This window comes from Artemia sp. Qi Xiang Cuo, chromosome 1, assembly GCF_049724085.1.
Source record: "Artemia sp. Qi Xiang Cuo chromosome 1, ASM4972408v1, whole genome shotgun sequence".
In the NCBI taxonomy this organism is placed as follows: Eukaryota; Metazoa; Arthropoda; class Branchiopoda; order Anostraca; family Artemiidae; genus Artemia; species Artemia sp. Qi Xiang Cuo.
The window spans coordinates 14,512,227-14,528,168 of record NC_142794.1 but is presented as its reverse complement, the minus strand read 5'-3'; the positions used below and the strand labels follow the sequence as shown (position 1 = coordinate 14,528,168).

General features: G+C 34.2%; 1 protein-coding gene across 2 annotated transcripts in view; it reads right to left on the bottom strand.

Moving 5' to 3' along the window:
- lt (vacuolar protein sorting-associated protein light) overlaps positions 1–15,942 on the bottom strand; it is a 111,783-nt gene that overhangs the window by 55,096 nt on the left and 40,745 nt on the right. For both annotated transcript variants that reach the window (XM_089093683.1, XM_089093694.1), the window contains exon 7: positions 15,417–15,620. In XM_089093683.1, coding sequence (XP_088949809.1) covers positions 15,417–15,620 — 204 coding nt within the window. The remainder of the gene's footprint in view (positions 1–15,416; positions 15,621–15,942) is intronic.

The following is a 15,942-nucleotide window of genomic DNA, read 5'->3' as shown; positions in this document are numbered from 1 at the left end:
AAATTCGACATAGCTTTATTTCATTTTTTTAAGGTTCATTTAGACGAAGTTACGTGCGCGCACGTAACTTCGCGTCTTTTTTTAAACAAAAAAAAAGACGTGCGCGTCTTTTTTGTTTATTCAGCAGGTGAATTCAAGAAAGAATTTGCTACTTACTTACAATTTTTTCATAATTTCTTTAATGAACTGTCTTTTTTATTTACCCAGGAGGCGAATTCAAGAAAGAATTTGCTACTTACTTAAAATTTTTGATAATTTCTTAAAGGAAATTTCTGCATTGTGTGTATCCATGAGGTAACATGAGTGTGTTACCTATTTAGAAGTCCTTCATAATTTCTTGAATGAAATTTCAGTATTGTGTATCCAATAGGGGAAAACAATAAAGACTTTATTACTTACTTGCGATTTTATTATTATTTCTTGAATTAAATATCTGTATTGTGTCCAGGAAGCTAATTCAAGAAAGCTATTGTACTTACAATTTTTGATAATTTCTTAAATGAAATTTCTGCATTGTGTATCCATGAGGTAACTTCAAGACAGAGTTTGTAGCTTACTTAGAGTTTCGTCATAATTTCTTGAATGAAATGTCTTTTTTTTTATTTATCCAGTAGGTGAATTCAAGAAAAAATTTGTCACCATGTGTCTGACAATAGATGTATTCAAATTCCTTTTCTTACATCTCCGACGTTTTATTAGACATTCTAAACGTTTGATATGCTAGCTTACTCTAAAAATAATGAACACATAACAATGTAATGCAAAATATATTTTTAATGAAATAATGCTATGTAGAATATTAATACAATAAATATATTATGATACATTATTAATATCAACACTTAACTTTCGACATTTTGAATCTGTTCCATAAAATAGTTCACCATGTTCTCTCTTGATATTATAGCTATTGTCTTCTCTTAGTTCGTAATCAGTAGAATAATCATTATTCCATTTTGAGTCATACACAATTTTTACTGGTGTCTCATCAAAAGGCTCAATATGCTTTTCGTCTTTGGTATTATTTGGTTCAATGACTGTTTGACCAATGGCAGTAACGTTTGCTGGTGCTTTATTTTTCATCGATTCATCTTTATATTCCATCGTGATATTTTCTGTCAATGCCCTTTTTATTTTTCTGGCAATTTCACTGTCTATTATCACATTATTTTTACACAGGTAACAGTTTCGGCATGTACACAAGATATGGTTTACGATATTAGTAGAAGAGTAGGCTTTTCTTTTATTGATCTTCCGTTGAATGCTAATACCTGAAAGGTGACGATTGGATGTATCAGTAGGTAATGTGTTACCTGCAACAGTAGCAAGGAGTTGTCCTCTATCATCAATGATTATTTTTATGTTGGCATTCTCTTTGAGTGCAATCATCTCTGGAGATCTCAATCTCGCGTAACCACCAACATAAGAGTTGAATTTTTTCGGTATTCCAAAGAAATTTAATTCCTTACTGTCATGACACTGCATGCATACATTTCCAATAGTGCTACCACCTGTACTTGTTTCAAAGTTTAAATATTTCTCTTTGTCGGCATTCAATGCTACAATAACCTTGTTATGTAAACACACTTTATTAAAATGTTCCATCTTCACTTTTTTTAAAGATATGACTTATGTGTTTATCGTTCCACTTCGTAAAAAATACTGATTTAATACATGCAATAGATTAGGTTGTGTCAATAACCAGTCATAGAATACCAGTGGCAAAGTCACATCGTGTCTCAGACCAATCACAGAGTGCTGTCAATAACCGGTCATAGAAAGCCAGTGGGACAGTCACAACGTGTCTCTGACAAATCACCGAGCGCAATTGTTAGAACTGTCAGCATACTTTGACATTTTAAGTTATGTACAGAAAGAAAAAATAACTACATTTTAAATATTTCGAATTTTTAAAAAAGTTTGAATTAAACACTTTTAGGATATCGAGTGTCTTTACTGAAAAACTAGTGCATTACAGAGTCTCTCAAATCCCGTAAAGCTCTTATAATTTATACAAAAACTAATTATGTAAAAAGCCAAGTTAGTTTTTAATGACCACCAAGTCACACGGAATTAGGCAACTGAGTCTCTCAATCCCCGTAAAGCTCTTTTAAAAGATACAAAAACTACTTATTTAACACAAAAATTTCTATTTTATTGACCATCAAGTAAAGAAAAATCACACGGAATTAGTCAACTGAGTCTCTCAATCCCCGTAAAGCTCTTTTAAAAGATACAAAAACTACTTATTTAACACAAAAATTTCGTTTTTAATGACCATCAAGTAAAAAAAAATCCCACGGAATTAGGCAACTGAGTCTCTCAATCCCCATAAAGCTCTTTTAAACGATACAATAACTACTTATTTAACACACTATTTTCGTTTTTAATGACCATCAAGTAAAGAAACATCACACGGAATTAGGCAACTGAGTCTCTCAATCCCCGTAAATATCTTTTAAAAGATAAAAAAACTACTTATATAACATAAAAATTTCGTTTTTAATGAAAAAAAATTAAATAAAAAACACCCTTACATAGTCAGATTACTATCTAAATCCTTTTAAATCAAATTTAAAATAAAAATAAAATTACTTATTAAACAACTATTAAAGAATATTCTTACCCAAAATTAAAAAAAAAATCACACGGACATAGCAACATGAGTCTCTCAATCCCCGTACACATATTTAAAAATATGAAAAAAAAAATTATTTAAAACACAAATTAATTTTTTAATTAGAAAAAAGTAAATAAAAATCACACGGACTTAGGCAACTGAGTCTCTCAATCCCCGTAAAGTTCTTTTAAAAGATACAAAAACTACTTATTTAACACAAAGAACCCCCATGTAACTGAACCCCTGTATAACTGAAACCCCTGTACAACTGAACCTCCGTGCTAAATTTCATTACGTTTAATATCTAGTCACCAAATGCTCCAAGACTCAGAAGAAAAATGGATTTTTAAAACAGGTATCTTTCGTTTTTAATGACCATCAAGTAAAGAAAAATCACACGGAATTAGGCAACTGAGTCTCTCAATCCCCGTAAAGCTCTTTTAAAAGATACAAAAACTACTTATTTAACACAAAAATTTCGTTTTTAATGACCATCAAGTAAATAAAAATCACACGGAATTAGGCAACTGAGACTCTCAATCCCCGTAAAGCTCTTTTAAAAGATACAAAAACTACTTATTTAACACAAAAATTTCGTTTTTAATGACCATCAAGTAAAGAAAAATCACACGGAATTAGGCAACTGAGTCTCTCAATCCCCGTAAAGCTCTTTTAAAAGATACAAAAACTACTTATGTAACACAAAAAGTTCGTTTTTAATGAGCACCAAGTTAAGAAAAATCACTCGGAATTAGGCACCTGAGTCTCTCAATCCCCGTAAAGCTCTTTTAAAAGATACAAAAAATACTTATTTAACACAAAAATTTCTTTTTTATTTACCAGCAATTAACAAAAATCACTATTAAGTATTATCCTTAGTCTCACCATCAACGAATATCAAAAATAAAATATGCACCATCTTATAATTTCCACCACATATTTTGCTTTTAATGAACGTCTAGTAAAGAACAATCACATGGAATTATGAACCTCAGTCTCCCAATACACCTCCAGCTCATTTAAAAGATACAAATAATAATTATTTAACACAAAGAACACCCATGTAACTGAACCCCTTTATAACTTAAACCCCTTTAAAACTGAACCTCCGTGCTAAATGTAATTAATTTTAATATACATTCACAAACGGAACCACTCCTAATAATAAAAATGTATTTTTAAAACCTGGTGCCCGATTTACTAAAAAAAAAAATGGAGAGCCCCCGGGCGACGGAACCCTCCGTGTACCTGAACCCGTGTATAACCGAACTCCCGCCGGGCCCCTGGCTCCTCTTTATCTGACCCCGCGTGCACCTCACCCCACTCAGCACCCCCCCCCCCTCAGAACACTTTTAAGCCCTTTATTTTTAAATTGACAATATTTTTAAAACGTTACTTACGTATTATACATACCACATCGGCGAGGTAAAGCTAGGTCAAGTCACAATGTCATTCTATCGTTACTTTTCAATTAAGCTATTGAATACTTTCTAGCAATGTCCCTTGTAAGCGTCTACGCAAATATCTTTTCGCAAATATCTTTTCGCAAAAAAAAATTCGCAAATCTCGTAAACTAAAGAAGTAATTACCCTTTTCAAATGCATTACTCGTTCTATTAATGAAACCCATGAAACGAATAGCCAAGTTTTTAAAAAAAACCTACTAATCAACTTACAGATGAATGACCACGGATTTAACATAAAAAAAAAAACTTGTATATCATGAACTAGAAATCTACGTCAGAAAAAACTTGTCCTTAATAGGACCGGTATTAAATGACCCTGGTAACCCAATTACTTCAAAGTACACACACAACCGGTTTGGTAGGGGGGCCTTGTAGAATAACATGGTCTTTGCTATAGCTTCCATAGAAGTATTAGGCTATGTGAGAGGATACTCACTCTCTTTGAAACGGCGTATACAAGGTCCAGAATAGCACAGAAAGGAATCTCTTTGAAACGGCGTATACAAGGTCCAGAATAGCACAGAAAGGAATCTCTTTGAAACGGCGTATACAAGGTCCAGAATAGCACAGAAAGGAATCTCTTTGAAACGGCGTATACAAGGTCCAGAAGTATAAGGTACTACTCTACTCTCACCGTACATGAATAATTAAAACAAAATTTGCATATTATATTTGGTTAAATGGCTTTCTCGAAACTTGTTTAATTTTATTTACGAACGTTTTTATTAGTAATAAATATACGTAACTTAGAATTAACTTACGTAACGAACTTCTATATTCATAAATTTTTAACACGTATATTAGGGGTTCGCCCCCTAGTCAATACCCTGCTCTTTAAACTATAGTTCGAATTTTTTTTCCAGTTCTTTAAAAATGACCTCTTAATCACAATCAGTTGATCAGTTGAAAAACTTGTCTTTTTTTTTATTTAATTCCTGATCTTTTTCTTTAATAATGCTGGGAAATCCGGCGCCCCCTTCATATCAATGTCCCGTCCCCAATGACAACGTCCTTCATGGACAGATCCTTCCCTATAGCCCCCGACACACTACTTACGCCCCCTCACCGCCATTCTCTCCGAAGAACCAGGCTCTCTAATTACCAATAACCAATCCTATATGGTAACATTGAGTAAAGTTCATAACTTTCAGCCCTCCCCTGGGGACTTTGGGGGATTAAGTCATCCTAAAAGACATTATTATCATGTTTTCGCCCATGCTGAACAAAATGGCTATCTCAAAATTTTGATCGGGTGACTTTGGGAAAAAAATGAGCGTGGGAGGGGGCCTAGTTTCCCTCCATTTTTTTTGGTCACTTAAAAAGGGAACTAGAACTTTTAATTTCCGTTCCAATTAGCCCTCCCACAATATTCTAGGACCACTGGGTCGATACGATCACCCCTGGGAAAAAAAAAAAAAAAAAAAAAAAACAAACAAACAAATAAAAACGCATCCGTGATCTTTCTTCTGGCAAAAAATGTAAAATTACACAATTTTGTAGATAGGAGCTTGAAACCACTACAGTAGGGTTATCTGATACGCTGAATATGATGGTGTGATTTTCATTAAGGTTCTATAACTTATAGGGGGTCTTTCCCCCTTTTTTCGAAAATCAGCCAAATTTTCTCAGGCACGTAACTTTTGATGGGTAGGATTAATGAAACTTATATATTTGAAATCAGTATTAAAATTTGATTCTTTTGTTGTATCTATTGGTATCAAAATCACGTTTTTTAGATTTTCGGTTACTATTGAGCCGGGTCGCTCCTTACTTACAGTTCGTTACCACGAACTGTTTGATTTGAATGAAGCTTGAAAACGAATATTAATATGAAGCGTTTGTTCTGTATGGACTTAGTACATCTCTACGGACGAACACGCGATCGTGCGGTATTACTAACTCTGATAATGGGAAGCGCAAAATATGGTTTTGGGTAATTTTAGATCAAATAACTATCTCGAAATTATACTAGATGAGTTTATGGCACCTGTTTGGGATGAAGATGTGGCAGCAGTATTTTTGTATCGTAAACTATGATCCCAATGATAATCTCTACAGAGATTACAATCGTAGGCTACTCTTATATTCTAAACAAATTCAAACTCCAAATCCCTCCGACTCAGTGGTATCTCTCCCTGGTATATCTAAGTAGCCAAATCAGGCTGTGGCATTTGGATCGAAGTCGGAGAAGGGGTGAGAGCCATGGGTATAACCGAACAAAAATTAAACCTATAAGCAAAACCACCATATTCTACAATACCATAGTTCGGGGTACCTTCGTCGTCAAGGCATACCTGACTCGAGTTGGGAGGCTATTACTCCCATGAAAACATATTTTGGTACTCTTCTATTAACTTCTTTTTATATCTCAAACTCGAGACGCGTTGAAAAACCTGTTTTTATGGGATGATACAAGACACCGCTGTAGAGAAATACAATGTAAAGCGTGGTTTTAATTGCGTATACGATATTTAAAGTGTTGTTTTTCGGGGTTTTGGGGGGAAAGAGGTACCTAGGTTAGGTTAGGCTACATATTTAATATATGCTATGCTTTGCCATTTTTTTGTAAAAAAATTATTTTTACAAGTTCTGAATTTTTTTCATGCTTAGCATTTTTTTGTAAAAAAAAATGATTTTTACAAGTTCTGAATTAAGATAGAAAGCTGATTCTTTGGATATGTATATTGTTATCAAAATTCCGTTTTGAGATTTTTGGTTACTATTAGCTCGTTTCGCTTCTTATAGTTCGTTACCACAAACGGTTTGAGATTTAGAGACAAGGTACCCTTTTTAAATAAATATTTTCATTTAACTATAGACAAAAAATTTCTGTTACTTGTAATTTATGAATAATCTATAAATAATATAAACACTCAAAAGTATAAACACAATTTAACTGGACTTGAACCTAGGCTAATGTCTCTGGCTTCATTAGTGTCTTTGAAGTGATCAGTGGGTTATCAGGTTTAGCAGCGAGGCTCAGGTTCCTCATTTTTATTGAAAAACTTTCGGAAAGTCCGAATTATTTCTTCCCATGAGAGCATGGCTGTTTTAATGAAGAAAGCTAATCCAAATTATAATACCCTTCTCATAAACGAGTTGTCAATTAAGTTATAATTGTTATTATAATTATTACTGGTTATCGTTATAGTGGTCGTTGACTTATTGTAAATTTTGCAATACAGACTGGAGTTGAAATGGTTCTTTTCAACCGAATACATTTTTAAGCTCCATTCGATAGTATTGGTTGTTTGCCCTTCTCAACCCCTGTTTACACGCATAATAATTGTTTATATGGGGTTATACAAGTGTTTTTTTTATATTAAAAAAGAATCCGTGATAGTTTTCTACTTCATATTCCTTACTTGAGATTCAATTTAGCTTTAAGCTTTGCTATTTTGCTCAACAGATAATAGCTGTTGTGTTTCCTTGAATTTCACTGATTCTAAATTATTTTCATAGTACAATTTAATTTTTACCATTTTTAGTCATATGATGACTTTCATTACATTCCATGCTAACTCGAATGTAGTACACATCAGCCATTAAACTAAGTGTATAAGTCTTCTATCAAAAGTTTGTGAACAATCTCTTAGAAAAATCAGTTTAGCTTATACTTTGTGACGGTGTTGTGGATGACGCCGTGACACTTGATTAAAGCATCTCAGGTTCAATCTCGCCCGTCGCAAGAAAAAATTTACGAAATGATGGCAGGTTTATAATTTTTTATTTCCTATTTCTTACTTGAGATTCAATTTAGTTGTAGGCTTCGCTATTTTTCTCAATAAATAATTGTTGTGGTGAATAACTGAATTTCACTTATTTTGAATTACTTTCATAGTACAAATTAATTTTATCATTTTTAATCATATGATGATTTTCATTACATTCCTTTCTGCTCCATGTCGTCGTAAAGGAGGGCGAAGGGATATTTTTTAAGGTGAATTAAGAAATGAGGAGCTGAGGTACATTATCGAGTTGAGGGCAAACAGTTTAACACTTTAGGCAAGAATAAAATTTTTAGGGGGATGTCAAGAGCAGGATTTTCCTTACTTTTGACCCTAGTGTAGAGACATAGATGAGACGGTGGGTCACATCAGGGCAGTTCATAAGGAGGAAACAAGCTTCCCCGGGAACCATGACTGGGGGATGGGCCGTGGATGGGGGACACAGCAGCTGGGGCTTTTTTATTTACGTTTAAGTTGGAATGGTGGGTGTCATAATTAATTTTGCCCCGGGCGCTACCAACCCTAGGAACGGCCCTGGGGCTCACAATGTGTGAGTGTTAAGAATTGAGTGAGTTGCGAGAGAAGGTGTATGGATAGTTTAGGTTTGATAAAGGATGTCTGGCAATTATAGCGAGGGGTGAGTGTTTTGTGAGCGTGAAAAAATCAGGGCGATTTCTCTGACTAGAAACAAATTTTTGTAGTTCGTGTTATGTTTTTCTTTGCGCAGAGTTTACATTTATATAGTGATTATGTCAAGTCTGAAAGAAGCTTTGACCTTAACCCCAAGCACCCCGTCTAAGAGTTAATCCAAGAACCTACGACAAGCAGTACACCAAAAACCTGGTCAGACAATTCGTGGTAACGAGCTATAAGTAAGGAGCGACACGACTCAATGGTAACCCAAAATATAGAAAACACAGTTTTAATATCAACCAATACATCAAAAGAATCGGCTTATTATGCTGATTCAGAATATAAGCTTAACATATATAAATATATAAGCCAAATCATTTAGCTTAGTGTTACCCATAGAAGGCTGCGAACCTGAGAAAATTCGCCTGATTTTTGAAAAAGGGGAGAAAAAAAACCCTAAAATTCAAAAATCTTAATTAAAATCACGCAATCAGATTCAGCGTACGAGAGAACCCTGCTGTAGAGGTTTCAAGCTCCTATCTGCAAAAATGTGGAATTTTTCGTATTTTTTGTCAGACGAAAGATCATAGATGAGTGTTTATTTATTTTTCCAGGGGCGATCATTTCGAGCCAATGGTCCTAGAAGACTGGGAGAAGATTTAAACGAAAATTTTAAGTTTTAGTGCCCCTTTTAAGTGACCAAAAAGATTGTAGGGAAACTAGCCCCACCCCTCATGCCTCTTTTTCCCCAAAATCGTCCGACCACAATTTTGAGATAAACATTTTCGCCAGAATAGTTGAAATCCCAAAACTATGCCTTAGGAAACAATATGACCCCCCCACCCAGCTCCTGGGGATAGGTCTAGGTTATAAAATTAGCCCGCTTACGTATTGTATTTGTTATTGGGAAGTATACAGACATTTTTTTTGGGTTGGGGGGATTTTGTGTTTGGGGTGGGTTTTCATAGGGATAATCTTTCGCGTGGAAGGATATTTTCGGGGACGAACTTTCCAGGGGACATTTTACACTGGGGGGATTTGACAGAATTACTATACGAAATTATTTTTATTTGTCTTACTTTCTCTTTGCCCACTCAATTTTGCATGTTGAGATGGTCCGGGGGAATTGTCCAGGGGAAATTGTCAGAGTGTTTAGATTTCCGGGAAATATTTTCCACTGAAGGGGGGATTTCCGGAGTGATTGGAAAAACGATTAGAACTTAAAAGTCTTTGTAGCATGAAAGTGTGCTATGGAGAATCATGCTGAATCTTCTGCAAGAAAGTTCACGAGAGGGGGGAAGGGAGGTTCAGCGAGGATGGAATTGTCCGGAAGGAATTTTACCGGGGAGGGGGGGGGGGCTATTTTTCGTGGGAGGAACTTTCCATAGAGGAGCTTCCCGTAGGGGGTAGGAGTTTCTCATGGAGGGTGAGACATATTTACCGGCATTATTTGAAAAGCGGGCAGATATTAAATAAAGAAACAAGTTTTATTCAATTGAAAGTAAGAAGCAACACTAAAACTCAAAACAAACAGAAATCATTCCGTACATCAAGGGGTTGCTATCCTCCTTAATACCTTGCTATTTACGCTAAAGTGTGTCTGTTTGTCCCAATATTTTAAGAACGACTCCTGAAACACAAGGGCCGTTCAATTAGAACAGGAAAATTTTTTAAAACTGCTAAAAACTTTAGCGTGAAGAACAAGGTATTGAAGAGGGGGGCAACCCCTTCATATAGGGAATAATTTCTGTTCGCTCTCAGTTTTAATGTTGCTCCTTACTTTCAATTGAGAAAACGTTTTTTTTTATCTAATCAACTAAAAATAAAGATCCATGGACATGAAGAGTTTAGTTAATAAACATAAGCCATCAAAGCTCAAAAATCAAAGCACTTCAAGTCAAATACGTTGTTGAAAAGTGATCACTGCCAATTGGGGCTCATCAGCCTTTTTGGGTATTGGCGCTTCAAATCCCTGACCCAGGCTTTATGTAACACCTACATTATGGTGCACTATATGGTGTATTATGGTGCTTCAAATCCTTGACCCAGGCTTTATGGTGCACTTACATTATGGTGCACTATATGGTGTAATTAAGGTGCTTCGAATCCCTACCCCAGGCTGTATAGTACACCTACATTACGGTGTTCCAAATCCCTGACCCAAGATTTATAGTGCACCTACATTATGGTGCACTATATGATGTATTATGGTGCTTCAAATCCCTGACCTATTTTCGACTTAACACCTTTAATTAGGTGTTTCTTATACCACACTGCCGTTCTATGACGAACAAATAAACTTTCAAATGGGGATAAATCTATTTATTTAGACAGTGAAAAAACAGGTAAAAAAGTCCAGATATTTTGATCACATATACAGCGACCATCTTCAGTAGAAATACAGTATTTCTACTGAAGACAGAAGAGAGAAATACAGTATTTCTACGGACACATTATTTCTAATGTGATCAAAACATCTTGACTTTTGTACCTGTTTTTTCCCTTTCTAAATAAATGGATTTATCCCCATTTGAAAGTTTATTTGTTAACCTCTGACCCAGGTTTTATGGTGCACCTATATTTTGGTGCATTATGGTGCTTCAAATCCCTGACCCAGGCTTTATGGTGCAGCTACACAAGATGGTAAATAGGACATCTATATAGTGTGTCAAATAAAATAAATGAGTAAAAAGTGGTTTAAATTTTAGTTTACTTTATGTTGGTTTTACTTTTTTGATTTATTTGTTTACGCGACATGTCTGACCATCTCTTTACATCGTTTGTTTGAATAGACACCAGATACAAGACAATATAGAAAATTGCGAGTGTATAAATAGTCGAAATTCGGTTGGTAAGCTCTCTATTCGCAAAAGGCAGAATGGTGAAACTTCTTTTTAGAGAAAAAACATAGGTGGACATTTTTTTTAAGTTTAGGCAAAGATTGTTGTAAATTAAATTTAAAGACTTTTTCACTGAAATTATAGGAACAACATGGCTAATTTATTTCATATTAATTAAGAGCGATTTAGAAGTCTATGCTATAATAAAACTAGTTTTTAGATTTTGATGGCCAGAACAGAAGAAGAGGTGGCAGTAAATAACTGAAATGTCATACAATCTATTTTCTATTAAAATTTAGTATATGGGTATTTTTACATTCACTTTCAGTGGCTTAGATTCTCTGTTTGTTTACATGCTTATTTAGATGGATTTTTTGAATATGTTAACAGAGCAACAGTGTGGTTTTAACCTGTTTTTTCATCTTTTTTTCTAATGCCACCGATTTCAGTTTAATTCTAGAAAATTCTATGCTGCTTTCAGAATTCTGTAAAATTCTAAAAAATTCTGTGGGATTTCAGTTTATCCTATGGGACTTCAGTTTATTCTATTAATTATAGAAAATTCTAGGAGCTTTTCAATTTAATTGTAAAAAATTCTATGGGGAAAATTCTATAGCTCCACTGATGAATATGGTATTATATTTTGGAAAACTGGGTGTAATTCTTGCCTGGATTCAATGAGAATGGTTTTCGCCTGTTGTTGAGTGAAAGTCTACACTGTTTCAGCCAACGCGGAGTTTTATAGCCAGTGTCACAGATCTAAATTTATTTCGCTGAGCTTTCATTTCTTCAAGCTATGTTTCTGCTTTCGGGTATTAAGCTCCCCTCAAGCAGGCAAGGAGAACAGGCATTGGTTTCAAACTGAAGTTAGATTGAAATAAGTCCTTAAAATTTGTGGTTTGGTTTGGTTTGTGGTTTAGTTTCAAGGCATTGGTTTCAAACTGAAGTTAGATTGAAATAAGTCCTTAAAATTTGTAGTTTAGTTTGGTTTGTGGTTTGGTTTCAAGGCATTGGTTTCAAACTGAAGTTAGATTGAAATAAGTCCTTAAAATTTGTGGTTTGGTTTGGTTTGTGGTTATGTTTCAAGGCATTGGTTTCAAACTGCAGTTAGATTGAAATAAGTCCTTAAAATTTGTGGTTTGGTTTGTGGTTTGGTTTCAAGGCATTGGTTTCAAACTGAAGTTAGATTGAAATAAGTCCTTAAAATTTGTGAAGATTCCCTGACCCATTAGTGGAACATTTTCCCCGAATTCATCCGTCTGATATATTTTATTTATGTACACTTTTATATCTTAGAATTTATGTCTCTCTTAGACTTTATACTTGCAAATAAGAAAAATGTATACATCGAAAAATAGGAATTTTCCTAAGAGTCAGAAAATAATGCCACCCCCTTTTGCAGTCCTTCTGTTTCGCTTAAGTTTCTTCGTTAAAGTTGTTTTTTCTGTATGTTGGGATTGAAGCTGAATAACTGTATCACATGTGCCCCTTAAACTTAAAGTAAATCGTTTAATAGTAAAGAAACTGGAGGCTGCCCTTTGCGACGTGTCTTATTAGAAAGTGACCATGGCAAGAAAGTCAACTTTTGAGCTTTTTTTAACCTTGATCAACGCTCCTTGAACAGTTGATGAATGTATATATTGTATCGTTTATGTGTAAAATAATTTTTTCATTAGGTAAAGAGTCTGAAAATTACGACAGGCTGACAACTTGTGGTAGACACTGGGAAAATTTGTCAATAACTCTGCTCACAAACGAGCTATGACCTGATTCGTTGCAAAACAAAATGAAGCAATTGGTGGGCCTTTTCAAAAGTAAGGTAGGCATGTTACAATTTACTCCATTTTATGGGGGAGTGTGAAGGGTTAAAGGTTTTGGGAAAGGACATTTTTGGAGTAGATAAGGGGAGATGAGCCTTGGGTGGAAATGTTGTTGGTGAATGAGTGTTTTACTAGTATTATGAATATGAAGCGGTTTATTCGCGTGGGTATAACCCACCGTGAGGATGTTATGTGATGACTTTGTTTGTTTGTTTTGTTTTTTGTATTAGTGTTATTGAATGATTTTTTTGTGCTTTAATCGTTTTGATCAAAAGTTTAAATTAAATCTTTTAGTTGTATCTGCATGTTATTCTCTTTTCCTGTGGCCATGGCCCTGCGGTTTTTTAGTATTGTTCAGTAAATCTTGAAGAGCTGATGAAAGTATACTAAGTCAAATTTTGTGTAAAATTCCTTAATGAGACATGCCATTTTAAAGGATTTGACGAGCTGGCAATTTCACTAATCAAGAAAAATCAAGAAAAAAACAGATAATGACTACACAAATACAAGCTAAGGTCTCGAACTATTTCGAAATAAAGACAAAAGTCAGGATTCGGTCCAAAAATTAGATGGAGGCACAAAGATGGCCCATTGCGAAAGTTTTGCAAAACGGCAGCCAAGTTACAGTTTGTTGGAAGCGGAATCATGCAAGGATTTTCCGGCTTCATTATTGGAGGCGTAAAGAAGCCATGTCCCCTCCAATCTCCTGTCAACTAGTTGAAAGAAAGGTAGGCATATTATACATTCTTTAAACCGGAGTCATGTAATAACTTTCAATATGTATGATTCGAGGGACAGAGGGTTTGATGATTTCTAATACCGGCCATCACGCCCTCTCCACCACCATCACCAATTTTCTAATACAGACGTAGGAATGTGGCACCTTAATGTAAGCGTAAAATCATACAAGGCTTTCCAATAAGTATTCCAATGGAGCCCTTAGAACTAGCCCTTAGAACATTCAGTCCCTCCTCCTGTCCTCACACAAATTTCGTAGGACGAAGACTGAAATTTTGCATCTTGTTTGAACTTGTTTGATAACACAAGGCTTTTAAGTTGCTATGTTTCGCGAATCAACGCAAATCTCTGACCTCTCTAACCTCTCCAGCCTCTCTCTCTGCCAAATTTGTAGCTAAAAAATAGTTGAAAAGATTATAGCTGAAAAATATGAGCGGATAAATAGTCGAATTTGGTTGGTAAGTTCTGTATTCGCAAAACGCGAATGATGAAGCTACTTTTTAGAGGAGAACATAGGTGGACATTTTTTTTTTCTGAAGTTGGTCCAGGACCTTTTCTGAAGCTGAATCACACAAGGATTTTCAATATCTATTAACGGGGGCAACAAGTAAAACCCTTCTAAACAGTTGACAATTTACCTGTACAGAACAGGCAATAATAGGCTTGAGAGTTCAATTGTTTAGGAATTTCCCCTCTATTATGGAGAGTCAATTATAATTGTTATAATTAATTTAATTGTAATTAATCAGCATTTTTTTATTTTAACTGTTTTTAGCTTTATTTATACTATATTAATTTTAATTTTAGCATTTTCAGCCATATAAAACTACACATATTTTATAGTTTTAGTTATTTTACTCATGTTTGAAATACTTTTTGAATACTTTCTGCGAAAGCAGCACTTTTTCAATACTTTTCCAATTTTTTTCAGAGTTAATTCTTTTCTGTTGTGGTAGTACTTCTAGCTAACCTGAATAGTACCACTAATTTCGTTGGACTGGCAACCCAGAGAATCACTTTCCACTTCTATTCAGCGCACTATTCGTTCTAGCCCTAATTTGACCTCTGGGATAGGTAAACAAATAGTTATTATTTTAATCATTCTTTGTAATTATACTTATTAGATTATCAAAATTAATTATTTTTACTCATTTATACGCTTAGTTCTTTAATTGTATAATTACAATTATGTCACTGGAACTGTATAATATTTGATTATATATAATTTTATCCATTAAAGATGGAAGTCCAGTAAATTATTCTACTGTATACTCCACTGGCCTTAAACTCTACTGGACTTTACCTCGTATATAATATATAATTAAATATATAATTAATAATATACAATTGATAATATATAATTAAAGTTTTTTATTTTGAGTAAAAACAAAGTAGCCAAAGAAATCCATATTTAAAATTTAATTTTTTAAATAATATATATTTTAAGCTTTGCGTTTCCAGCTATAAAAAAAAGAAATTAAAACTAAAGTAAAGAAAAAAAATAAAGTAAAACTAGAGTAAAGGAAAAAGCAAACCTAAAGTAAAGACAAAATATAAAGAAAAGAATCATACGAAGATGGAAATCGTTGGGTGTATAGTTGGCTTTTTCTCGTAAAGGCCACTCAACCAATGACGTCTCAGAATATGATTCAGGATGATATTCAACAGTCCGCAGAACCGGATTTTCAGTTCCCTCAGGGGATGTTGATAATATTGTTAACTGATCACCAATGTGCCCAAGGCCACACACTGTAAACTCCGTAACAAACATGGAAACTAAAATTTAAGTAAAAAAAATATTAACTACATTTTCTTTCAATTATAAACTACAACTAAAAGCAATTTATACGCACTGACCAGCACACACAATCATCAATTCACACAATAAGCACAACGCACACAAGGCTGATAGTATAAATCAATATGCATATTTTCTTCGCCGAGTTGCTACTGGAGTCACCGTAATAAAAAAAATTTAATAATTCAAAATTTCCACAGCTCCTCCAGTCACTTCAATATCACCTTCAAAAATAGAAAATCCAATTCAAGTAATTAATCGGAACTCATAATTATCATAAATTTTCTATAAAGATAAGGT